Source organism: Paroedura picta, chromosome 3 (genome assembly GCF_049243985.1).
Source record: "Paroedura picta isolate Pp20150507F chromosome 3, Ppicta_v3.0, whole genome shotgun sequence".
NCBI classification, from domain to species: Eukaryota; Metazoa; Chordata; class Lepidosauria; order Squamata; family Gekkonidae; genus Paroedura; species Paroedura picta.
The window spans coordinates 77,138,650-77,163,965 of NC_135371.1; the positions used below are offsets into that span (position 1 = coordinate 77,138,650).

The 25,316-nt window shown below is 44.6% G+C and overlaps 1 protein-coding gene and 1 long non-coding RNA gene across 5 annotated transcripts in view; one reads left to right on the forward strand and one right to left on the reverse strand.

Annotated features, from left to right (window-relative positions):
• Positions 1–580: 580 nt before the first annotated feature.
• On the reverse strand, positions 581–3,760 carry LOC143832288 (uncharacterized). Its single transcript, XR_013229185.1, has 3 exons — positions 1,942–3,760; positions 1,585–1,637; positions 581–1,177 (listed from the first exon to the last, which is right to left on the reverse strand). It is a non-coding gene; the product is annotated as an uncharacterized LOC143832288 (long non-coding RNA).
• A 1,035-nt stretch (positions 3,761–4,795) lies between these two features.
• The window catches only part of LOC143832287 (LON peptidase N-terminal domain and RING finger protein 3-like), a 133,847-nt gene continuing 113,326 nt past the window's right edge, over positions 4,796–25,316 (forward strand). For all 4 annotated transcript variants that reach the window (XR_013229184.1, XM_077326497.1, XM_077326496.1 and 1 more), the window contains exon 1: positions 4,796–5,102. Coding sequence is in view for 3 of the 4 variants with exons in the window: in XM_077326497.1 (XP_077182612.1) it covers positions 4,796–5,102 (307 nt within the window). In the remaining variant the exon portion in view is untranslated. The remainder of the gene's footprint in view (positions 5,103–25,316) is intronic.

Consider the following 25,316-nt stretch of genomic DNA (forward strand, 5'->3'; position numbering starts at 1 on the left):
CTGGGAGCAGGTGTGCACAAAATCCAGGAGGATAAAATTAGACTTCTTGAGCAGCCTGGAACACTGGGGTGAGTGGGTGAACCCCTTTCCACATTCAAATGATGCTGATTTGGGAGGCATCAGGGAAGCCCCCACTCGAGCAGCGCAGGCACATGGGTGAGTGTTTTTTATCTTATATTTATTGGCTAAATAAGTTAAGATTCATAGCCATCGAACAGCTAGTAATCTTGCTTTAACACAGCAGGCGCATGGGGAGATCAGTAAACGTGAACCTTTGGGGGTTTGGATAGGGGTGCTGTAATGTAATTTAGCGATAGAGCTTAATAACCAATGTAGTATTAGGCAGCCATCACCCCACTGCAACCACATACAAGTTTCATTTTAAATGTTCTGTCTCCCCTTATATGTCCCTCCATGGAACCAAGTTGCAAATCCATGGTGACATACCTCCAGGACAAAAAACAAACGCTACTTCAGGATTCATGACTGTAAGAGTTCTGCTGCAGGAACAATCCTGCCTATCATTTGACCACCTTGATAGGACATCACACAATCTTAGACACTCCCCGAGCCCCAGAGAAATGAGGAACGCGAGAGGCAGCATCCAAAACAACAGTCAACTTCATTTATTAAATAACAACAGGGTGTCTGGCATCTAGAGGCATCTAGGATGGGGAATACAGGGCCCTGGGCTTCACCTTCCTCTTTCCCTGGGCCAGTCTCTGCCTGGTTTGTGTAGCCACACTGTAGGAAGGAGTGGGTATGTGGTGGAGGGGGGGGTCAGGTTTACATTTATTTGTGGAGGGTTTGTACTTTCCCTGACCTCTCTGGCCTGCATAACCACAACCACCCTTTCCACAAGGTCCCCAAGCCTGTTCATAGTGTCCACAGTCCCTCTGAGGGACTTTTTGCAGGACATGAAAACCTTCTGCAAAACCTTCATGGTCCCAGCGCAGCATGGACTCCTCAAAGGCACGTGAGTGCCTCATATCTTCCTCCGCCTGCTCCAGGAGGCTCTGGCTGACATTGGTCGATAGGGAGACACGCCTTTGTCTCCTGCATTCACATTCCAGTCTCTCCTCCGCCAAAATGGCTCCTCTCTGGACATGTTCTTCTAGGTCCTTCAGCTGTGGTTTGGCCGCCCCCTCCTCTCCATGATCTGCCTCTCACTGTTCATCTGTGAACACAGAAAACAGCACACACACACCCAAAAAAATATCTATAGACAACTCTCAGCCAAAACTCCCCCCCCCCCCCCGTTATCATTCAACAAGAGATCAGTGAAGTGGGCCAGATGAATACCAAGGAGGACCTGTTACATCCATACCTCCTGGCATCTCCCTTGCTAATTTTGAAATCATTCTCCTGGGAGCCCTTAGCTGTTCTGTGTTGATGTATTCTGTTGGGACAATTAAATTGTTTTGTGGCAAAAAACAACAACAGGATGTTGTTAATGGGTACTTTCAAACTCACCACCCCACGGGAAACCCTCCTTCCACTGTGTTCAGGTCAGTGCTCTTGCATAAATGAAAAAACACACAGTCCAAACCTTCTCCCTCCCATGACTAGCAGAGAAATAGCCACCTATCTTTGTTGAGGTGCCAGAGTCACTGTCCCGGTCTTCCATGGGGGAGAAACTGTAGGAAGGAAAAAAAAAAAGATCACTAAGGCACACTCTCATCCCTGCAGATGGCCATGACTGGACGTCTCATGGCGCAGTGTATGCATGGAAAAGCATGATCAAGATCTCAATTAGGCATAAACTGCGACCATCTCAAACAAGTCCAAAAGTTCAGTCACAGTGAATACTCATGAAAGAGCAAGTTGCCAAGGATGGCAAGGAACGTAGTGGCAACAAATAAACATTTAAACGAATGTTATCTGTCAATATCTGCATAAAGGCAAACCCAACCAGCAAGGCACCCTGAGAAGCAAGCTTACCCAAAGTGAGGGGTGTTTGCTGGAAAATGCTCTCCTCCTCGCAGGGGATGATGGCCAGAAGGTTGATCTCCGATCCCCACCGCTGGGGCTGAAGAGACGGCTGGATTCTTCCAATTCCTCCTCTGGAACATCCTGCTGGGAAGGCTTTGTTCGCGAGGGAGCAGCCTGCCTGACCACCTCGAGGCTTCTCCCAGTGGGTTTTGTCCTCCTGTTGCTGTCTTCCTCTCCATAAAGGTGGGATTGTAGACTCCTGATTGGATGACAGCCCATCAGGGATGCTTTGATTGGACTTCTTTAGTCACGGGTGGTTTTCAAACCTCGGTGCGCAATTAGGTTCTTTGTCCCAAGGCCACGCTTCCTCCTCGGCAATGATCTCTTGTGCGCACAACACGTGTAACCATGTAATGTGTACATACATAGGCGAGTGAATAGTTCAGATTGCCAACAAAATTTTCTTCCACATACTACACAGGCTTGAGGCACAATGCGTACTTCCGTAGTTCTTGGACCCTGCCTCCCGAATTCAAAAAGATTTATTTCCAGATAACTGCACAGGGCCTACTGCCTGTGCATCTTCATTTGATACAATCTGTATGATTTATAGAAATAAAAGTTTTGATCAAGGAGCTTTGATCACTTTCACTTTCACAAAGCCCGAGGGAGCAATTCTAAGCAGGTGTACTCAGAAATATTTTATTAACTTCCAGGAAAGTGGTGTTTTTTTAGGATTACAGCCTTGGGATCCGTATCACTGTTGCAGAGGACAGCTGTGTTGGTCTGCAGTAGAATAGTTAGATTGAAGTCCAGTAGCACCTTAGAGAGCAACAAGAGTTTCAGGTAGGGTTGCCAGGCTGGCAAACTCCTGGAGATTTGGGGATGAAGCCTGGGGAGGACACAGACTTCAGGAGGATATAATGCCATAGAGTTCACCTTCCAAAGCAGGGGAACTGAACTCTGCCGACTGGAGATGGGCTGTAATGTCTGAGGATCCCCAAGTCCCACCTGGAGGCTGGCATGCCTAGTTTCAGAATATTAGCTTTCCAGTGTGAAAGCCAGGGAGCTTCGACAAAGTTAATACCCAGGAAGTCCTCTAAGGTGCTCCTGGACTCAAAACCTACTTATCTCATTGTGACTCTCCTTTCGCCCCCTCATTACCAATATTGTCGTTTAGGATAACTAGTGAATGGTTTCCTGATTTCTTGTACTGCTTGTGGAACTTACCAGTGCAGATGGATGAGATATAAAATTTGTAAAATAAAACCAATGCAGTGTAGTGGTTACAGAGTGGAGGACTCTAATCTGGAGAACTGGGTTCGATTCCCCACTCCTCCTTTACAAGCAGCCAACAGGGTGACCTTGGGCCAGCCAGATCACAGAGCTCTCTCATCCCCAACCTACCTCACAGGTTATCTACTGTGGGGAGAGGAAGGGAAAGGTGTTTGTAAGCCACTTTGGAACCCCTTCAGATAGTGAACAGTGGGGTATAAAAGAACAGAGCTTCTTCTGAATTAAGAGCTGAATTTTACACGATTGCTTTTCTCCCTGTAATTGCAATTCTAAAGATCGGTTACGTTACTCAATATCAAGTGAAGATGCAGTCCTGCCATCTGATGAAACGGATAAAAATATGTATGTCGGAATCAAAGTCCGTAAGTCTCTGAGATGCCACCACATTTCATTTCGTGAAGTCACGGCACAAAGCACGCAAAGCCCGGAGGCAGAAAGGAGTCCCCACCCCACCCTCGGGAGGCGTCAGCGGTGGCGGTCTCCTTGTTTGGGGAAGGCCCTTCCGAGACGCGACGCCAGTGGCGCCGGGCGCGATGCTCCGCCGGGCGGGGCGGCTCCTTCCAGCCGCGCCCCCACCCGATCACTTCGGAGATTATGAAACACTGTCCGCAGCGACTTTCACGACAAGGGCGGGCTCAAGGCGGCAGCCAATCCGACTGCTCCTGACTCCCATCACATGGGTCAGCTCCGGGTTTTATGTAATGTGCGGGGAGTTTTGCGCGCGTGTGGACGCGAAGGCTCCTTTCGAAGTAGAGGAAAGGGGCGGGCGGAGGAGGAGAAATTGGGAAGGCAGGAAAGGGAAGGGCCGTTGCGACGGAAAAGTTATCCGTGTACCTGTTGTCTTCTCTTTGCTTCCCCCCCCCCCCTTGCTCATTAAGTGACCCGCGCGGGTATCTTCCGCTCCCGGACGGGCGAGGAGGAATCGAAGCGCCTCAGCAGCTGAGCAAAGTAGCCTACCTCTTCGGCATCGCGTTCGGCCAGCCGCTGGCCCGGCAGAAACGCGGTTTTGAAGGAGACAAGCCTGCCAAGCCGCAACTCCGGACTGGGCGCCTTCTTACCCCGGGCACCAGTTCACACTCGCAGCTAGCGGGACGGATGGGTCGGAGGTCCTGAGAGGGACGCAAGGTCAGCCAGCCCCGGGTTTCCCTTGCGTGGCTTTTAAAGAAGCCCAGCGCAGGCTAGTCCTGTAGCTTGAGCCGAGGGGAAAGCACAGCAAAGCGGCCGATTAGACGGAAAGGAAAGTGAAACCAGAAGCCCCCCCCCCTCGTCTCTCCATTCTCCTGGAGCAGAAAAAGTTAGCCAGTCGTGTGCGCCTTTAAGAGCCTAGTAGTGTCGTTGGCTCCTGCTTTTGCCGAAAGCCCCAAGAAGGAAAAGCGACTGAGGTTCTCGGTCCAGTATCCGCAGCAGGCAGGGTCAGTGGGCGAGAGAGGCGAGGTTCTCCACGGCCGGCCGCGCACTCTTTCCCCTCTCCTTGCTGGCATTCCTTTCGCGAGGAGAACTTGGTTGTAGCCTCCCGCCGGCAGGCGCACCCCACCCCCTTCCAGCCCAGCTCTTGGGAGCAGAAGCCATGGAGCTTTTCCTCTGCCCCTCATGCCACTTAGCCCTGTGGGAGCCGGTGACTGTGTCGTGCGGCCATTCCTTCTGCCGGAGGTGCCTAACCGGAGAGTCACCTTCCCAGTGCTGCGTCTGTGGGGACGAGTTCTTCCTCCTAGGCTCGAGGACTGTGCAGTGCAATGTCCTGCTCGGCGACCTGTTGGAAAAATGCGTGGACAAAGGCACCCGAGTGGCCAGGCTGAAAGGCGCCTTGACCGCCCTGCTGAGGATCGGAGACTGCAAGGGGGCATTGCAAGCCCTCCAGAAAGGAGTCGGCTTCGGTAAGCAGTTGGGTCTCCCCTGAGGATGCTTCTTAACTGTTGGGGCAATGGAAAGTCACGGAAAGCCTAGGCGGGCTCGGAAGTCAGTGGCTGGACTCCAGGTTGGTCTGTTCAAACCCCAGCAGTTGATGGTTATGCAACTTGCCACCATACCCCATTGTATAAGCGGCAAAGGACAGCCTTTGAGAAGTCTGCAGCAGAGTTATTCGCATGCTGTGGAAGAAGTCCTTTGTAAGGAAAGTGGGTTTGGTGTGGTCTACATATATGCATGTCATACCTTTTTAAGAGGAATTCTTATTTCCCACCAAATAACTAATTTATGTTGGAAAAGTAGCATTATATAATTTGTGTAGCAGTGATCGGTATGGCCTGAAGTGGCAATGATTGTAGTAGTAGGGAATGACTGACAAGTGCGCTTGACAAATCTCTGTATCCTTTATGAGGGGAGTTTTTGGAATTTTTTAATCGTTGGGCTATGTGAGTAAGAAAAAAAAATTACTGTCAAACTTAATGATAAGTGCAGAGGACATGAAGTGGTTTTTGGTTCTTCTGAAAAGATATAAAGAAGAACATTAAACTTGTTTCTTAAATAAATACTTATAAATCAAGGTTGTTGGAAATTTAGTGAGTTGCCCAAGAGTGTGTGAGGACGCCTGGGTCTTTATTGGCTTCATTTTAGGAAGAGGTTCAGTATTATAAAACTGTGTATTGCCCATAAAAGGCTCTTCTCCACTTGACTGACTTTCTGAGTATTAAAGCTGTTGTCTTTTTTCCTTCTGGCATCTTTGGGCCTTTGCTTGAGGCAGAAATTAAACAGGTTAAGTTCCATATGACGTGGAAATGTAGCAAGGGAGAAAGCTGGACTTGGCTGCCAAGCCATTCTTAGGGGGGAAACATGTTTAACTTTAGCCTGAGATCTAGTTATGGTTAACCAAATTGAGAAGTGGCAACTGAAAAAAAAGTCTTTTAGGTCTCACTTGTCTGAAACACCTGTGGGATTTGTCATTACAAACTCAGGTGGTGTTTTGTAAGCAAGCACACAAGGAGGGAAGCATAGTGATGATAATCATTACCAGTTCTGAGAACCTCATGGCCAAAGCCCTCAGACTCATCTTAACCATAAGCTGGCTCTAATATTTGTGAAAAGCCAGCCTAGGAGGAACACTGTCCAGGACACCTCTGGGTGTCCGGCCTGCGCTTCTGCCTGCACAGGCCAATCCAGGCCTGGATTGGGCCGGTCCCTGGAGCATCCGCCCCACTGCCTCACAGACCCACCCGCCACTTGATCCAGAGGAGCCGCCGGTCCCTATAGGACCCCACCGGCCCTGGGAACAATCAGCCTCCTATGCCTCGCGGCCCACGCTGTCCCCGGCCACCCTCCCATTGTCCTGCACTCCCTCTGCCGCTGCCAGCCCACCTGAGGACTGCTTGCCCACCCTGTGCTGCCGTCCCCACCCCGCTTTACCCAGGTACGGTTCGGGAGGGCCTGGGAGACCACTACCCATTTCACCTCTCTCACCTTGCCTCCCCTCCACCAAACACTGCCCTGCTAGTGCACACTGCATTTATGCATGTAGTGGCTCTTTGGCTAATTGTGTATATTACAAGACTTGACTCAAAAGAGGGATTTGCTTAACAAGGGCCCCTAACCCTTTGGAGCAGTGAGAGCATCATCATTTTCAAACATGAGGGTTAGGTCTGAATCTGAGAGGCATATATGCTGCAAGAATACTTAATTCCCGTACAGTATAGATAACACCTCAGTTGTAGATCTAGCCTTAGAATCTGTCTTAGGTTTGTTATGGAGCTATGGGCTGGGAAATGCAGATTGCCGTGAGCATAACATCACAAATGATTTAGCATTTACTGGGTCTTTTCAGAGGGTGGAACAAAGGTTTGTTCACTTTAGTTGGGCATTTGTTAAAGGTTCCACTATGGAGAAGTGGAACTGAATATTTTCACATCAGAAAAAATATGAAAATCAAACTCCTTGAAATCTTTTCCTTTTTGCCTATACTTATGTAGATATCATGTGCAAGTGAGAAGCCTTGTTGGACATGCTGGTAATCTCTAGAAAAGATTAACATTTTGATATGAAAAACCATAACCCTTTCTGCCAAGTTCTAGGAAGAGTTATTACATAATTTGCTGCAGTCCAGTCTGTTTACAGTCATTGTCCTTTCTCTGAGACAGACTCAGTTGATTTTATAACCACATCACAGGCAGACATTCAAGAGGTGCTGCTTTTCTATTCTCTGCATATTCATGCTTGGAGGAGCTACTGTTAAAGACGCACAGCCTTTGAGAAAATGGAAGCAACCCAGTGGATCTTGTTGATTGTACCTGTTTGATGAAGAACTCTTACAACTTAAAGAATATAGTCTTCTGATAAAGTGCAAGAGTGTTTGCATGAAAACTCTAAACTGGTCTCCAGTTTTCACAACTTCGTAAAGCTTTCTGGTTGTATTCATAATTTTCATGTATTATTTACTGGCACCAACATCACTCAGCTAAATGTCCTTGATAAAAATGGCAAGAAGCACAGCCTTGAGCTCTAAGTTAGAGCTGGGCTTGCAGGGTCTTTTCAGTTATTTTCACTTTTCTTGTCTCAAACATTTAGCATGTTAGGTGACTTAAAATATCCATAATTGTGGTTAGAATTGAACTATTTGGCTTTCTGGTTCAGTTACTTTATGAAATACTAAAATAGGGCTGGAAATCAAATCTTAATAATGGTTTTTATGGCGGTTGTTTTTTTGAAAAAATGAAATGAACACACCTTCCAGTTTATATAGTTCATGTCCAGATACTTAGAACTGTGAACAATTGGTCATGGGGTCTCCAGTGTAGAGCCTGTGAGCAATTTTGAATTTCAAGAGCGGGTGGCATCTGTCAGCAAGGCTCCGATGAGAGCTGGGGCCAGCAGTGAAATATTGAGAGGTTCATGTCAAGCACTCCACATATGATGACAACAGAGATGTGAAGGCATGGTGGGGGGGGGGAGACCTGGATTTGGAGAGGGGGAAACTTTTCAACTTTTTCCTTTGGGAGAGCACTGAAGAAAAACAATCTGCTATTCTGATTCTGCTTGGAATGAAATGTTTTCTAAGCCAACACTTTACTCAAAATGCGTAGTGTGAAAATTTCTGTATAAGAAAATTTATAGCTTTATGTAATAATTCCTATATATCGTAGGCATTTATTTATTTGCAGCTCTGGGCGGTTTACATTGAACATTATATAATATGACTAACATGGAACGATATATAGACTGTAACATCAACAACTTTCAAATAAGGCATTAAAAGATTACAAAATCACATTTATAATATAAAATAACAATTAACAGTAATATTGGGTTCTTTTAGTCATGGAGTCTGGGGGCTCAACAGGTGTTCTAAGTTGGTCAGCCTCAAGCAAATGCCTGGTGGAAGAGCTCCCTCTTGCAGGCCCTGCGGAACTGTGGAAGTTTTCTATGTTTTCAATCTTATAAATAACTTGATATCCAAATATACTGGTAGTCTGACACATTATGGCTGTATGAAAATGCTTCTGTCCAAACAGTACACTTTCTTTTGTTCCCTACATTATTTGTCTTCCATTGTCAATGGAAAATACTGAAAATACTATGCTATGATAGCAGAGGATGCAATAGTTTGCAAATATAGGTATACCTGCTACCCCCCCTTTTTTCCCCCCTGCATAGCACTAAGACTTGACACCCATGGGAATCACTGGGCTAAACCAAAATCATCTGGCAAAGTGTCATGAGGAATCCCAGAGCATGGCCACCAAGTGTATGTTGCCAGTCTCATATTTCTCTACTCCACCAAACTGGTATTCTGTATATTAACAGCATTGAGTAAAATTGAGCTTTCATTATGAGAGATCTGCTGTCTCCCCCCCCCTCCCACTGTCACTCTAAATGCTGATCCCCAATATGATTTTTTGGGGGGTGGGGTTAGAATTTGGGTCTACAGCAGGAGTGGGGAGGCAGTAAAGTCAGGATGAAATTCCTTTATGTGCAGGAGTATTCCAGTGATTCCAAGCCAAATAACATTCTTTCAGACACATTTGCTTGATTCTAACATGTATTTTGTCCTTTTCATTAGCAGATAGTACAGGCAAACAAAATGAGACAAATTATATAAATTAATACACAAAAAGAAAGCCTTTTTACCTTGTATCTTATTATCCCAAAAAGTAATAAATAGTATCAAATGTTAATGAAACATAATCAAACTATAAGAATTATTTATTTTGACTTTTCTACCATGGCAGCTTTATCAGCAGCACAATGTGATTAAAACAACAGAAAAACAAGGCTACATCCTGAGCAGGTTCTGATTAAAACAACTCCCTCTGTCTTCTTACAGATTGTGGCTATTGCCATTTTTGCAGTCGTAAGTAACTGCAGAACAAACTATTTCTGGTGATTACATGCTGGCTGAATTAACCCAATAAAGTAATCTTGAGTTCCAATGGAAAATATTTCTCAATTACATGTCATTAATAAACTGATTTATTGTTTGCTGATAGAAGCTGAATTTGCGGTTATGTCAGAAATATGCAGCAAAGCATCTTTTATTGTGTCCAGCAATTGTATTAGTTCTATATACAATAGGAGTATCTAAGGAGCTAGATAGCACTGAAATAAGCTTTTGAAAAAAAATCTTCTGAACTCGATTTATTTAAGACTAACATTATACCATTATACCATTGGGATTAAGATTGCAGGAAGAAATATCAACAACCACAGGTATGCATATGATACTACTCTAATGGCAGAAAGCGAAGAGGAACTAAAGAGCCTCTTGATGCGGGTGAAGGAGGAGAGTGCAAAAGCTGGTTTGAAACTCAACATCAAGAAAACTAACATCATGGCATCCGGCCCTCTCAATTCCTGGCAAGTAGATGGGGAAGAAATAGAGGTAGTGACAGATTTTATTTTCCTGGGCTTCAAGATCACTGCGGATGGGGACTGCAGCAAAGAAATTAAAAGACACTTGCTCCTGGGGAGGAAAGCTATGGCAAATCTAGACAGCATCTTAGAAAGCAGAGACATCACCCTGACAACTAAAGTGCGTCTAGTCAAGGCTATGGTCTTCCCAGTTGCAATGTATGGCTGTGAAGGTTGGACCACAAGGAAGGCCAAGCATCAAAGAATTGAGGCTTTTGAACTCTGGTGCTGGAGAAGACTCTTGCAAGTCCCTTGGACTACAAGGAGAAGAAACCAGTCAGTCCTAGAAGAGATCAGCCCTGAGTGTTCCTTTGAAGGCCAGATCCTGAAGATGAAACTCAAATATTTTGGCCACCTCATGAGAAGGAAGGACTCCCTGGAGAAGAGAACCTAATGATGGGAGCGATTGACGGCAAAAGAAGGGGACGACAGAGAATGAGGTGGCTGGATGGAGCCACTGAAGCAGTAGGTGCAAATTTAAATGGACTCCGGGGAATGGTAGAGGACAGGAAGGCCTGGAGGATCATTGTCCATGGGGTCGCGATGGGTCGGACACAACTTCGCCCCTAACAACGTTATACCATATCATTTCCACCCATCTAAATTATATTCTAGTTTTTTCCTTATTCATTAGCATAATTTAATGACACAATAATGACTTTTAATAGCAGATAATATATTTCCGGAGTAATGCAGCCAGATAGAAGATTGCTATCAGTTACTGATTTAATAATGGTCTTCCTGCATAGACCATTGTATCTCCTTACAAGAGTATTCATAGCATGCATTTCATGAAAAAAAGTTTTATTTCCCCATTAATTTTGTCTAGGCTGAAAATGTGTTGATTAGCTACTCAATTTTCTATATCCAAACTATAGGTTATCCAGATTATGAAGCTGCCAAAATGAATCCCGGACTTCTGCGGTTAAAAATGTTTGCAGGGGCCCTATTTTTCCTGCTGTAAGGGACTTTTGTTTCTGGCTCCAGCAGTGAGACAGACAGGCCCTCTATTGATGGCTTTGCTCCCAAAAACTGCATGGGTGCTCCTTCTGCTGCCCCATGATCCTAGAGCAGAAAAACAAGGCTACATCCTGAGTAGGTTCTGAATCTCATGGGTGCGTTCAGACAGTGACTCTAGGCTGCAAACTGCTTACCTGGAGACTTTTGACTATTGCCGTCCAGCTTATGCTTTACCCACTGGCCACAACAGGTTTTAAGTATAGAATGGCCCCCCTATTTTTAATAAATCTGTTGAGGGTGTTTAATCTACTTTTTATAGGCAAATGGCAGGGGTTACCAACTGTGTCTCCTATCATGCCATCTGTGCTGAATTTGGCCAAGTTAAAGTAGAGACAAGGGCCTGGAAAGCTACTTTTAAATTAGCCTCCATTGGTATTGATTTGAACTCCCTACTATCTCTGGAAGAAAAATGCATAATTAAACAGATTATTGGACCATGAGTATCAGGAGCTTATGCCTACCCAACCTTGAGTTTCTCCCCGGCATTCTTTGGCGTCGCTATGCAGAGAAATTTTATGCCTATATATCTACATCTATATCTACTTCTTGATGCTTCACCCCTGAGAAGAGCTTGTCTTCTTGCTCGAATGAAAGGTTACGCGTTGGTTTTAGAGGGAAGGTTTAATTGTATCCCATATCAGGCGAGATTCTGCCTGTGCAGTTCTGGCTGTCCTGATTCCATTTCACACATTTTGCTAGATTGCCCCTTATATGAGCGATGTCGGGATGATAGTTTATATATTTATTTATTCATTCATTCATTTATTTATTTATTTTCGTAAAGATAGAAATATAGAAATGAGACAGTACAAGTTGTTAATACAAAGAACAGTAAAATATAGTCTTCATTTGTTACACTTAAACCCCCTCCATTAAGTGTCTCCTTTTAGTTAAGCTTTGAGTTTGGGCTGGGAGGCACTGTGGAGATATACTTAATAATACAGATTCAGCTTACATAGGAAATCTAAGACCCCACATTAACTACACAACAGTATGAACTTTTGCCCAAAACTTACAAGCTTTTTCACATTTCCACCACATTTAGGAAAAGAAGCCTGCTTTATTACCACATTTCCAACATTTGTTAACATAGTTTTTAGCAATTTTAGCAGTCACTTTTGGTGTCACATACCACCCATAAAACATTTTATACTTGGGACAGTCTAAGAGCCATCCTGACAGATATTCAACACCACATCGAACATTTCTTGTAGAACAGTATGAACTTTACACTGATAAAGAAGAAAAAAAGGGGAACCCCCCCCACTTTATCATGACATTTCCAGCACTTACAAATAAAAGTGTACAGAAGAAGAATAAAGAAAAGATTTCAAACATTGCTTCTCCTTTCCCTTCACCAGTCTTCTTAAGGGGGTCTCATATCGAGGCTTGCTGTATCTTGCGGTTCCCGTAGACTTATATTCTGTCCAGTTAGACTTTGGCATAGAAAGTGCAGTTGTACTCTTTTCTGCAGAATATTCACCAATGAATCTTGAGGCAGTTGCATCTCCTGGACTCCGATATCAGTACAATTTTTTTTCCAGAGAAGCTCCTTTAAATCGATTACTTTCAAAACAGATCCATGTATCTTTTAGTTGTGTACTGTTGCTTTGAAATGGCTGTATGCCTTTTAAAGAAGGGTGTCCTTATCTGGGCTGCGAGGCTCCGACATCCCCTTTTCCATCTCCAAAATTTCAGATTTCTCTTCTGCTGATGAGTTCCCACCTTGTTTAGTGCTGTCATCAACCACTGTTATTGATCCATCATTAGAAACGTCTTCCTTGCCATCCTTGCCTTGAAAATATTCTTAAGCAGACCTTCTGTAAATGCTTTCAAATCTTGGGTTTGTTTCTCTATTAGATGTGTCATTCTTTTTAACATAGACACATTTTAGGCTTATAAGTCAGCAACCAATCTCAGACAATTTTGCAAATAGCCAGTCCTTTAAGAGCTGGTCGCACATCAAGATTTCCCGGCACTAGTAGATGATGTTTTGAAGTCAGTGAAGCCAATAGTCTCGTCCTGGAGCAGAGTTCTCATGGGATCTTCCCAGACACAGCTCTTATCTCCGGAAACCAAAACAATTGCAATAAAAGCTAGTTAATCTAAGTCCTCTTCTTCTACTTAAGAAAATTAGCTTGCCCTGAATCGAGGTGGCTACTCAGGTAGAGCGAGGGGGAGGGAAAGAGAGAGGCGAAAAGCGGCTCGGAGAGAATACTTGCTGTTATTTATTGAAGCATTGATTAATGGCTTTCATTGAGGCTGCCAGATGCTGTCCTCCACTCAGTCACTTGCAGTGTTCACTTGCAGTAAATAAATCATAGAGGAGGTTAAAGCAGTTTCTTTTGAGAGAGAAAGAAAGAAAAATAGTCCAAGATAGAATATGGCGGTCGTCCTCTTGACCTGAAACGCTGACAGCCTGTAGTCCAGGGAGATAAACTCCCTAAAGGATTGGAGACGGCCCCAAGAGTTCACTAGGACTTCCTGGGTAGAAAAAATGAGGTGGGGTTTGCGTACCCCTCCTCTTTTCTGCCAATTGCTTCCACAATTGGCCCCTGTCAGGCTCCAGTGATTGCACTGCAATCCCCTCAGGATGACATCTTTAGCCACCAAACTTGGGATGATAGTTTTGTTGCCTTGCTGAGAGGCCTTCTGTAAGTAAGTCTATGACCTTGCAATTCCTGCTGTCTGTCAGAGATCCAGAGGTAACCATTATAGTCCTAATTAAGATACTTTTATAACATGCTGCCTATTTTGTATTCTATATTTTATAGCTCATTTTAAGATCTGTTTGGTTATGTAACCCCATGGCCTATTTTATTATCTCGTTGCATTTTTAAGTCCTATTTCTATATGTTTTACACTTGTTTTATGTCAATAAAAAGTTACTGAGTATAGAATGACAATATATATTCGTATATGATGAGCTTTCTGTTCTCTGGGGGGATTTCCGCACTCTTTAAAAATAGTGAGATACTTACCTTTTGTTGTACTTGTATTCTGGCCCCTTCATATGACATCGCCAATATGCAGCATCTTAGCAGTAAACAGCCGGCTACATCCTCCATTTTAAAGCGTTAGTTGGTGAATCCTAAAAAGTGGGATTCCCAAAAAGTGGGATTATATGTAGCACTACCTAGCAGAGAGCAACCAGCAGGCCACCAGCAAAAAAATATATATGGAGGCAAAGAAGTGCTATCTCTGCGTCTAGTGTCCCACCCCCGCACCCGCCTCCCTCTCCCTTCTCCTGGGGATGGGAGTCTTTTTTTTTTTAAGTGAACTGCCTGGAGCAATAAATAGGTGTTCAATTGTGGAGGCAAAGGGGGAAAAATATTTACACCAAAGTTGTAGCACAGAGCATGCCTCTCTAAGCTTCCCCCCCAATCAGGAATGAGATTTATTTTTAAAAGAAGCAAGGCTCGTGATTCTATAAGCGGTGGCAATAGAGAAGCACTATGCATCTATGATTAGATGCATAGGCATTTTAATGGACAACTATTCATTGTTTAAAACAATTAGTGGGCATCACAGGCCCTTTAAGGCATGGAGAAAGGGGATTGGCTACCTGGCTTGATTGACTGGAGGAAGAGAGTTGCGTATAAATTACACTGCTCTCTTTTGCCATTTCCAGTGGCATTTGTGGTGGGGGAGAAACACGAAATGCTGTCTGAGAAGAGCGTGACAGCAGAAATGGTGAGGAAGGGCCAGGAGGTGTGATTATATGTAGCGTTATGCCTTTATGCCAATGAAGGTTTATTATTATTATGTAGCATTATGCCACTCAGCTGGTGTAACACTATTTTTAATGATGAGCGGAAATGCCCTGGATTCCCCCCCCCGCCCTTTTAATTTGTCCAAGTATTATTCTACATACAGCACTAAATGTGTTTGACAGTGATATTTAAGCAATGCTTATTGTTTTCCACAAAACTCTTTCAATTAGAATCATAGAAACATAGAGTTGGAAGGGGTCACACAGTCCATCTAGTCCAACTGATGATCTGAACCACAATCAGCTCCTGGTCTTGTTTTTACTGACTGTATAGAACTTTATCAGTCAAATTCTAAGGGTTGAATGTGAATATGTCACTCATGCATTATCTTTTCTCTGTTTGAACATACTTATGTTCAGAATCAGAATGAAACAGAGGCAACCTATGAATGATCCTGAGTAGGAAGACAGAAATGAGATTAAATATTTCCTAGATGTACCTGCTGCTTCTGTGGAAGAAGCATAGTCAACAACAGCCTTACCATGTTCTTTTAAGGGGTGGTTAGGGGTTGTACAAGCAACATCTTACTATGTTCTTGAGATGGGGCTATCAAAGAAGCCTAAACTCCTTCATGGGTTTGGGGAGGTCTTGTGTTCAAGGCTCTAGAATGCATGACACTGATTTGGATTGAGCCAGATGACAGACTGAAACTGGGACTTCCATGAAAAAATGTTGTTCTATCACTTAGCCACAAAATGCTCCACTTTTTTTTTTTGAAGTGTGGTAGCTATCTGCTTACATTCATTCAGAATCTCTTCACTACAGGAAGGCTTGAAGGGAAGAATGACGTTTACTGCTCATAGACCCCCAGGCAAACCTTTTTGGTCATTCTGAAGAACCCCTTTGTAGGAACATGCCCTCAGAAAGCCTAATGGCATTTGAAACTGGAAGCTTTTGGAGTTAGGAGCCGGGTTGTCACCAGTACACTGATGAGACCCAGCTTTTTCTGTTAATGGACGACAAAACACTCTCAGACAATCTGGTCTCTGGGAGCTATGGCTTGAGTGGAATTGAGTGAAGTTGAATCTAGCCAATATGGAAGTCCTCTGAGTTAGCACGTAGAAAGGCAAGTGATTCTACTCCCAGTGTATGACAGGGCACAGTTAACCTTGGTGCCTACCATCAAGTGTTTGGGCATGATTTTGGAAAGAGACAAAGCGTGTTACATTGCCATTATCCTCCGTTTCCATTATTGATCTTGCATGGATGTGTTATAGACATCCCCAGTTTGCATGGTGGGCTAGGGCTTATTTATTCTGTACCATAAATAAAACCAGAAAGGGAAGGTGGGAGGAGCTGGGACTCATCAGATACTGATTGGCCATCAGTCCAATTAATGGCCAATCAGGTAGGCTGTCCGACCCCTGGTCACATCCCCCTCCAATTTTTCCACATAGAAAAAGTGCCAGCCCTGTGCTGATACCTGGAGCTGAACCTGCTGGTGAGTGAGCTGGGAAGGAGGGATGGGAGGCCTGGGATCATGGTTGAGGGGAGAGCAATTGCCCAGCCAGCAGCTTGGGCCTGGGAGGAAGAGGGGGCCAGCCCTGGTCTCCATCGCGTGTGTGTGGGGAAAACAGGATTGCTGCCACTCGTGGCGTTGCCTAGCTTGGGAAGCTGCCAGGCCTGGCCTTGGCACTGCAGCGGGGGGAGGGGGGCAGCCACTGCCAAGAACCTGGGACAGAAGGGGGCGGTGATGTGAGTCCTCACTGCTACCTGCCTGCCTGCCCGGGGCCCAGCCCACCTCCAAGCTGCCCAATCGGCCAGCTGCACATTCGAGTGGGTGCTGGCCTGCCATGCAGAGGCCAGCCAGCTGGTGGGCAGGGGCTGGGGCGAGGTAAGCCCTGACCTCAGTATGAGGTAGCCTGGCTGCCATGGGGAGGCAGGGAGGGGGTGGGGGTCTGGGGCAGTTGCAAAGCCATCCCCACCACTTGCTCATCTGCCTAAGCCCCCAGCCCGCAGCCCCTGGATGCACAGCCTGGGTGAGTGCTGGCCTGCCGCCAGGAGGGCTGCCTGGTGGTGGCTGGCAGGTGGAGCTGATCCCCTGCCTTGGTTCCATGCAGCAGCCCAGCTGCTATAGGGAGGGAGGTCTGGGGTGACCACGAAGCCATCCATACCCTCTGCCTGCCTGCCCACACACCCACACATTGGCCCAGACTGCCTGGATGCTAGCATGCTGCATGAAGGCTGGGAGGGGGGAGGGAGCTCCAACATTGCCTGTACTGCCTTTGAGCTTCCCACCCCTTTCTTTCCATCCTTCCCGCTCCTTTACCCCCTTCCTTCTTTCCTTCCTCCTCCTTTATCCCTTTTCCTCCTTCCCTCCCTTCGCCTGGAGATCCTAACGCTCATTGTATTCTGGGGTACAACGGACTTTGTCCTTAGTATTTAATATAGCATGACATGGAGCAGTTCTGAGTTTTCACATTCCATCAACGCGTAACATATTTAGTCTTAACTGGCGCTTGTGGGTTAACATACAATTAGAGCTGTTCCCATGCTATCAACTTACCTCATTTCAGTGTGTATGTAAGCGTTGGTCCATACACAATGTTTTGTGTTATAAATGTGAGGTCAAAGCTTTCTCTGCCTCTTATCTGAACACAACCGGTGCCGCGGACTAAATAAAGCCGTAAAGGCTTTGTGGGAGGAGTTAGGGCGGACTCGGTCCAGGATGAGGAAGGGTGCCGATTGGCCCCTTCCTCCGCACAGACCATCGGCCGGGCCATTCGGGAGGCACTTTGTGTCTGCCAATTGGCCCGGCCGATTCCCGCCCTGGCAACGAAGCAACTGCGAGCCGCACGGAGCGCGGCTCGCAGTTGCTCCTTTGCCGGTGGCCTGACGCGTTGGGAGGTGCGAAGCGCCTCCGATGTGTCAGGCCGCCAGCAAGAGAGCCCCCTGCAGTCGCGCTCCGTGCGGCTGCCAGGGGCTCCCTGCCCAACAGGCCGCCGACCAAGGGAGCCCCCGGCAGCCACGCTCCGCGCGACTGCCGGGGGCTCCCATGCCTAGCGCCCGCTGTATTTTAGGTACAGCGGGCTTAATTACTAGTATGGAGTATAATTAACAGCACTTAGAGATGAGTAAGGTCTGTTTGAGACCACAGGATGTTCCTGTAAGTTATGACAGCTATTGTTTTTAGAGTTTAGGATTTATGGATTTACCAAGTAAGGGCTGATAACAAGATGTCTACTTTAATGAGAGGCTCCAAGACGATTTAGTTATGTTTTAAAGTTAAAAACAAGACTCAGATTTTTAGTTGATTTTCTGCCAGTGAAGAATATGAGCCCTAGCAAATAATAGTCTGCTTCTTGGCCTTCTAACATCTCTGCAATGGGAACTGTGGTTGTATAACCATTTTTCTGCTGCACAGATAAGTGGATTACTATTGAAGTACTGATAAGTGAATCACTACAGCAAATGCAGTCTGGTGCTTTATTATGGAAACTTACTGGTTGGTGGGAGCGGGGCTCTGTTTACAGCCCAAGTGTCACGTACGCTGTTCATTTAGGTTTACTGTTTTCTTGTGTTATCTATATCTCTCTAATCCAGAAAGCCATGGGTTGTGCCCTCAAAAGCACAGAGTTTATAAGCAGTGTCAGATTCTGCTGAGCTGCACAACTGTGTGCTTGCATAATAGTTTTTTCATAATAGTTTGAAAAAAGTCATGACTGAAGAAAAAGAAAATTGGCTGTGCTGTAATTAGGATATTTTATTTCTAAATAAATAGTGGGGCCACATTTGCTGGCTTTAGTCTGTGGACATTTCCTAACTGGTTTAGAATTTTTATGAGAAAGCAATCATTTCACTTTGAAAACTTACCTTCTTATCTGAATTCTGATTTCTTCCCCTGACTGCTGTAGATGCTGTAACGACTTAACCTGGCCTTGGAATTTTTAGTTATTCTGGAAGATCAGAGTTCACAGATGAACATTCTATGCAACAGCCAATTTGTGATTGGATTTGTTCCTGTAGTAGTCATTTTGTAGCAGTGCCCACAGTCATTTCCCAAAATTTCACAACTGCTTGCAGGATCAACAATGTTAAGAATGCCTAATATATATATTACTCGAGTATAAGCCAAGGTCCCGTATATACTCGAGTATAAGCCAAGGTACCTAATTGTACCACAAAGAAAACTGGGAAAACTTATTGACTCGAGTATAAACCGAGGGTGGGAAACGCAGCAGCTACAGGTAAATTTCAAAAATAAAAAATTACATTAATTGAGGCATCTGTAGGTTAAATGTTTTTGAATATTTATTTCAAAGAAAAACATTAACTAGCTCTGTAAATGCAAAAGAGGATAATCCTCAGCAGGATTGTTGTGTGAACCTACTTTACTGTCCTCCAGTGGAGGAGCTCAGGGTGGCTGAAGTTTTTAATCTATGCTCCATCATCACAGGTTCTCCCATCCAGAAAAGTCAAGAGGATAAATAGCTGTTGGTTTTTGTGCCGCACTTTTCACTAACCAAAGGAGTCTCAAAGTGGCTTACAATAACCTTCCCATCCTCTCCTCATTCCAGACACCCTGAGAGAGCTCTGACAGAACTGCTCTGTGAGAACAGCTCTGGCAGGAGAACCAAACAGTGCCCCCCAGGCCAGCAAACCAGATTAGAACAGCAGAACAAGTTGGCAGCCTACTACAACAGCTACCAAACTGGGAGAATAGACAACTCTAATTACAACAGTGCCCCCCCCAGGACAAAACTCTGAAAGAAAGAACTGTAAAAATCAACTTTTGTCTGGACCAAATCTCCAATCAGAACTGACTAGCCCAGAGGCCAACTGATAGCACTTTCAATATTATTTCGTGGAACGTTGCAGGTTGGACTAACAAATGCAGTGACATAGACTTTATTAATTATCTTTCTAATTTTCACTGCATTTTACTTCAAGAAACCTGGTCAGCTGATGCTCCCAACTTCAAAGATTTTATAGTTTATCATTCTCCTGCAACTAGAGTCCATCGCAAAGGTCGTTGTAAAGCTGGGTTGGCATGTTTTGTCAAAGCCAACTCAGGACTCAATAGCCTATTTTTAGGGTCTTGTCCCCTGATTGCTATAGCTATTCTGCTGTCGCTCTCTGCGGACTACCATATCATCCTGATTAACACATTTTTACCCCCATTTACAACTGAGAGTGAACTGAATGATAACTGGTCCAAACTTTCAGAATTCACCCTAACAACCCAAGGCCAATTTCCCACGGCCCACTTAGTTGTCATGGGAGACCTCAATGCTCGCATAGGCGCGTCTAACTCAGACCTAGCCTCCTCCCTGGGGATTGACATTGAAGATCATATACCTTTTCAATTTTCTTTCAATCGGTCATCCTCGGATGTTACACTGAATAGGGCAGATCTCAAATTGATCAAATACTGTCTGGCACACAATCTGCTTGTTCTAAATGGTCTCGACCAATTTCCCGGTTCAAAGGATTTCACTTTTTGCACAACCCGTGGTAGGAGTGTACTTGACTATAGCTTATGTTTTTTCAATCTTTTCGCATCAGTTTATTCTCTGTCAATAAGCTCATGCACCGAAAGTGACCATCTACCACTCCAGCTCTCATTCCAAACCCTTTATACTGTTACTCCAGACCAAACTCAACCCTCTCCCCTGGAAAACACTATGATCCTTAATAGAATTAGATGGTCACCTAAAGTTGGCAGTGAATTCACCCTATTCCTTAACTCTGCTCAGATGACTAACCTAAAACAGGATATCACTAGAACTGGTTCCCCTTCTGAGATTCTAAGAACATTTGACCAAATTGCTTTGGCCTGCAGAACTAAGGCCCTACCCCTAAGATCTACTACAACCCGACCTTCTTCTTGGTTTGATAATGATTGCCTCAGTGCAAAGGCTGCTCTGAGGAAGTCATTCCATGAAGCTCATCTGTCCAAAGACCTCACTTTGTTAGAAAACTATACACTCCAAAAAAGACACTATGAATCTTTAATAAACACTAAGAAGCGCTCTTATTATCAGGCAAAATGGGACCATCTTCTAGCAACATTTAAATCTAACAACAGCAGCTCTTTTTGGAAAACGATCGCAAACTACTTAGGTGAAAGCAACAGGCCAGTTAAATCTTCCATCCCTTCCCAAACATGGCACAATTATTTTTCTACACTTTTTGCTGACTCCCCAATCCAAAACAATCATCTCAGCCTACCCTCTGCTGATTCTCTTCCTAGCTGTCCTCCTGTTAGCCTAGATGAAATTCAAAACCTTATCCAAGAATTAAAATTAGGCAAATCTCCTTGGCCTGATGGTCTACCAGCTGAACTATTTAAACTAAACTCTAACTGGTGGAAACAACTCCTGGCTGTCCTTTTTACAGCCATCGACCAATCGGGAATATTCCCTGAATCCTGGCTTAACTCAATCATTGTGCCTATTTATTAAAAAGGTGGTTCCAGCTCTCCAGAAAATTACCGCCCTATTAGCCTTCTATCCATTGCCAGCAAAATGTATGCCAAACATCTAGAACTTAAGCTACTAGATTGGGTGACTTCAAATGACCTAATAGGTCCTGAACAAATTGGCTTCACTAAAAACTGTTCCACCTTAGACCACTGCTTAACCCTCTATTCTCTTGCAGACAAATATCTCCATACAGGTAGGAGGAAACTCTATGTAGCTTTTGTTGACCTCAAGGGTGCATTCGATTCTATCTCCAGGTGTTTACTATGGAGAAAATTGCAAAACCTTAATATTGATTCGTGCCTATTACTACTTCTAGTGAACCTCCATTCCAACAATACCTGTCAGGTTAAACTGACTGAAAAGGGTCATTTAACTAATCAAATCCCCATCCTGAGAGGAGTTAAACAAGGCTGCGTCCTTGCTCCTCACTTATTCAATCTCTTTTTACATGATCTCCCAAAAACCCTAAGACTCATAAATGGTCATCCACCCAAGCTAGATAAACTGCCAATCCCACTTCTTCTGTATGCTGATGACACCGTTTTGCTTTCCCATTCCAGAATTGGTCTGAATAGATATCTGAATGCTTTCCACAAATATTGCCAACTCAATGACCTATCGATAAACTTTAAAAAAACCAAAGTGATGCTCTTTGCACAGAAGTGGTCTCCCTCAAACTGGCGCATTGGTGGTCATAAAATTGAGCAGGTCAAATGTTTCAAATACCTAGGAATCACCTTCCAACATAATTTGCACTGGACCAAGCACAGAAATAGGATTACTTTGCAGGCTAACTGTTCCATTACCCATCTAAACTGGTTTTTCTTCCTTAAAGGCAATCATAGAATCATAGAGTTGGAAGGGGCCATACAGGCCATCTAGTCCAACCCCCTGCTCAATTCAGGATTAGCCCTAAGCATCCTAAAGCATCCAAGAAAAGTGTGTATCCAACCTTTTCTTGAAGACTGCCAGTGAGGGGGAGCTCACCACCTCCTTAGGCAGCCTATTCCACTGCTGAACTACTCTGACTGTGAAATTTTTTTTCCTGATATCTAGCCTATATCGTTGTACTTGAAGTTTAAACCCATTACTGCGTGTCCTCTCCTCTGCAGCCAACAGAAACAGCATCCTGCCCTCCTCCAAGTGACAACCTTTCAAATACTTAAAGACGGCTATCATGTCCCCTCTCAACCTCCTTTTCTCCAGGCTGAACATTCCCAAGTCCCTCAACCTATCTTCATAGGGCTTGGTCCCTTGGCCCCAGATCATCCTCGTTGCTCTCCTCTGTACCCTTTCAATTTTATCTACGTCCTTCTTGAAGTGAGGCCTCCAGAACTGCACACAGTACTCCAAGTGTGGTCTGACCAGTGCCGTATTCAATGGGACTATGACATCTTGTGATTTTGATGTGATGCCTCTGTTGATACAGTCCAAAATGGCATTTGCCTTTTTTACCGCTGCATCACACTGCCTGCTCATGTTTAGTTTACAATCCACAAGTACCCAAGGTCTCGTTCACACACAGTGTTACCTAGAAGCGTATCCCCCACCCAGTAGGCATGCTTTTCATTTTTCTGACTCAGATGCAGAACTTTACACTTATCTTTATTAAATTGCATCTTGCTTTCATTTGCGCATTTTTCCATTGTGTTCAGATCTCGTTGAACTCTGTCTCTATCTTCCGGAGTATTTGCCAGTCCTCCCAATTTGGTGTCATCTGCAAACTTGATGAGTAGTCCCTCCACCCCCTCATCTAGATCATTAATAAATATGTTAAAAAGTACCGGGCCAAGCACCGAGCCCTGAGGTACCCCGCTACTCACCTCTCTCCAGTCTGATGAAACACCATTGACAACAACTCTTTGAGTGTGGTTCTCTAACCAATTCCCTATCCACCTGACTATCTGAAAATCCAGATTCCAGTCCTTCAATTTATCCATCAGAACATCATGGGGAACCTTTTCAAAAGCTTTACTAAAATCCAAGTAAATGACATCAACCGAATTTCCCCGATCCAGCAAACCTGTTACTTGGTCAAAAAAGGAAACCAGGTTGGTCTGGCAGGACCTGTTGGAGACAAATCCATGCTGACTTCCTTGGATCACCAAATTGTCCTCCAGATGGTTGCAGATCGCTCCCTTTAATATCTGCTCCATTATCTTCCCCACAACAGAGGTCAGACTCACTGGTCTGTAGTTTCCCGGGTCATCCTTCCTCCCTTTTTTGAAGATTGGAATAACATTTGCTCTCTTCCAGTCCTCCGGGACATATCCAGTCCTTAAAGAGGTTCCGAAGATGATGGACAAGGGATGTGCAAGTTCTCTGGAAAGTTCTTTGAGTACTCTCGGGTGCATTTCATCCGGACCAGGGGATTTGAACTCATCCAGTGCAGCTAAATACCTCTCGACAACCTCTCTATCCATGTTAACCTGCCACCCAGACAGCTATGGCCATCTCTAGATGTGCCTAAACACTTTGACCTGTGGGAAAAAACAGATGTAAAATAGGCACTAAGCCTTTCTGCTTTCTCTGCATCTTCCGTTAGAGTTTGTCCATCCGCATCCAACAGTGGGCTTATTGCCTCCTTTACTTTACGTTTGCTCCTCACATAACTGAAAAATCTTTTCTTGTTACAATGGGCTTCCCTGGCCAATCTTAGCTCACTCTCAGCTTTGGCCTTTCTTATGATTGATCTACAGTGCCTAGTAACCTGTAGGTACTCTTCTTTAGAGCTCTGTCCTTCCCTCCATTTCCTGAACATTTTCCTTTTCTTTCTTAGTTCCCCTTGAAGTTCTCTGTTCATCCAAATAGGCTTCTTAGAGCTCTTGCAGTGTTTTCGTCTTTCTGGGATAGTCATTGATTGAGCATGCAATAGCTCCTGTTTGAGTAGCGCCCACCCTTCACATGCTCCCTTCCCTTCCAGCATTCTCGTCCATGGTATGACACTCATCATGTCTCTGAGTTTATTAAAGTTTGCCCTATGGAAATCCAACATCCGCGTCTGGCTACAAGCTTCCTTGGCTCCCCATCTCAAAAGGAATTCTATGAGGACATGGTCACTTCCCCAGTTTGTCCCAGCTGTCTGTCGTGTGTTTGACTCTAAAATTCTTCCCCAAATTTTATATGGTATCCCTCTGTGGATCTCAGGTTTTAACAAAAACATAGAGAGGTTACAGTCTGCCTTCTTCCGGCAGATTTTGAGAACTCCAAATTGCGTCCCTTACTCCTCTTTATGTCTTGAAACTGGACACAATCTTCTCAAAACTAAGGCCTGGATTTTCACCTTTAAATATTGGCTAAAACTGCATTTTAGGGTTCGATCAGATAGTCTATTGGCCTGTTTACTGAGAGACACTTTTAAATTTAAATGGTTCTCTACCATCCTGACTACACTCCAACAAATTGGCATTGACTACGATTACATCTTATCTCTGAATGAATCCTCCATTATGTACCAGATCAAACAAAGGCTACTTGATCAGGAATTTCAAAAAATCCATCCCACTGTGCCAGCAATCTGCTCTCCCTGTGCGCTTGGTCTCCAAGTGAAGCACGGGATAATGCCGGCTTATTTCCATAACTTGGCAAATCCCCTCCATCGCAGAGCGTTTTCGCTTGCTCGGCTTAACTCCTTTCTATCCAAAGTATTACAAGGGAGATTTGCCAAGATCCCCTTCGAAAACAGACTATGCACCTGTGAATCAAGTTCTCCTGACACCATCCAACACATCTTACTGGATTGTCCCTTGTTCACTGAACAGAGAAGGCATATCATACCTCTTATACCAAAATGGAGAAACCATTCAAGAGACCTGTTTTGCCAATTTTTACTGAGTGATAAGGATGCCGACGTCACTTTTATTATGGCTGAATTTCTGTCCTCGGTTTTTAAATTTAAACTGTCTGACGTATCCTGACTAACTTTGTTTATCCTGCTTATCTGCTTTATGCCAATAAAGGTATTGTATTGTATTGTATTGTATTGTAACTTTTAAAAGAAACAAAGCCCCAGAAGAAAAGTCAAACAATGCTGCCC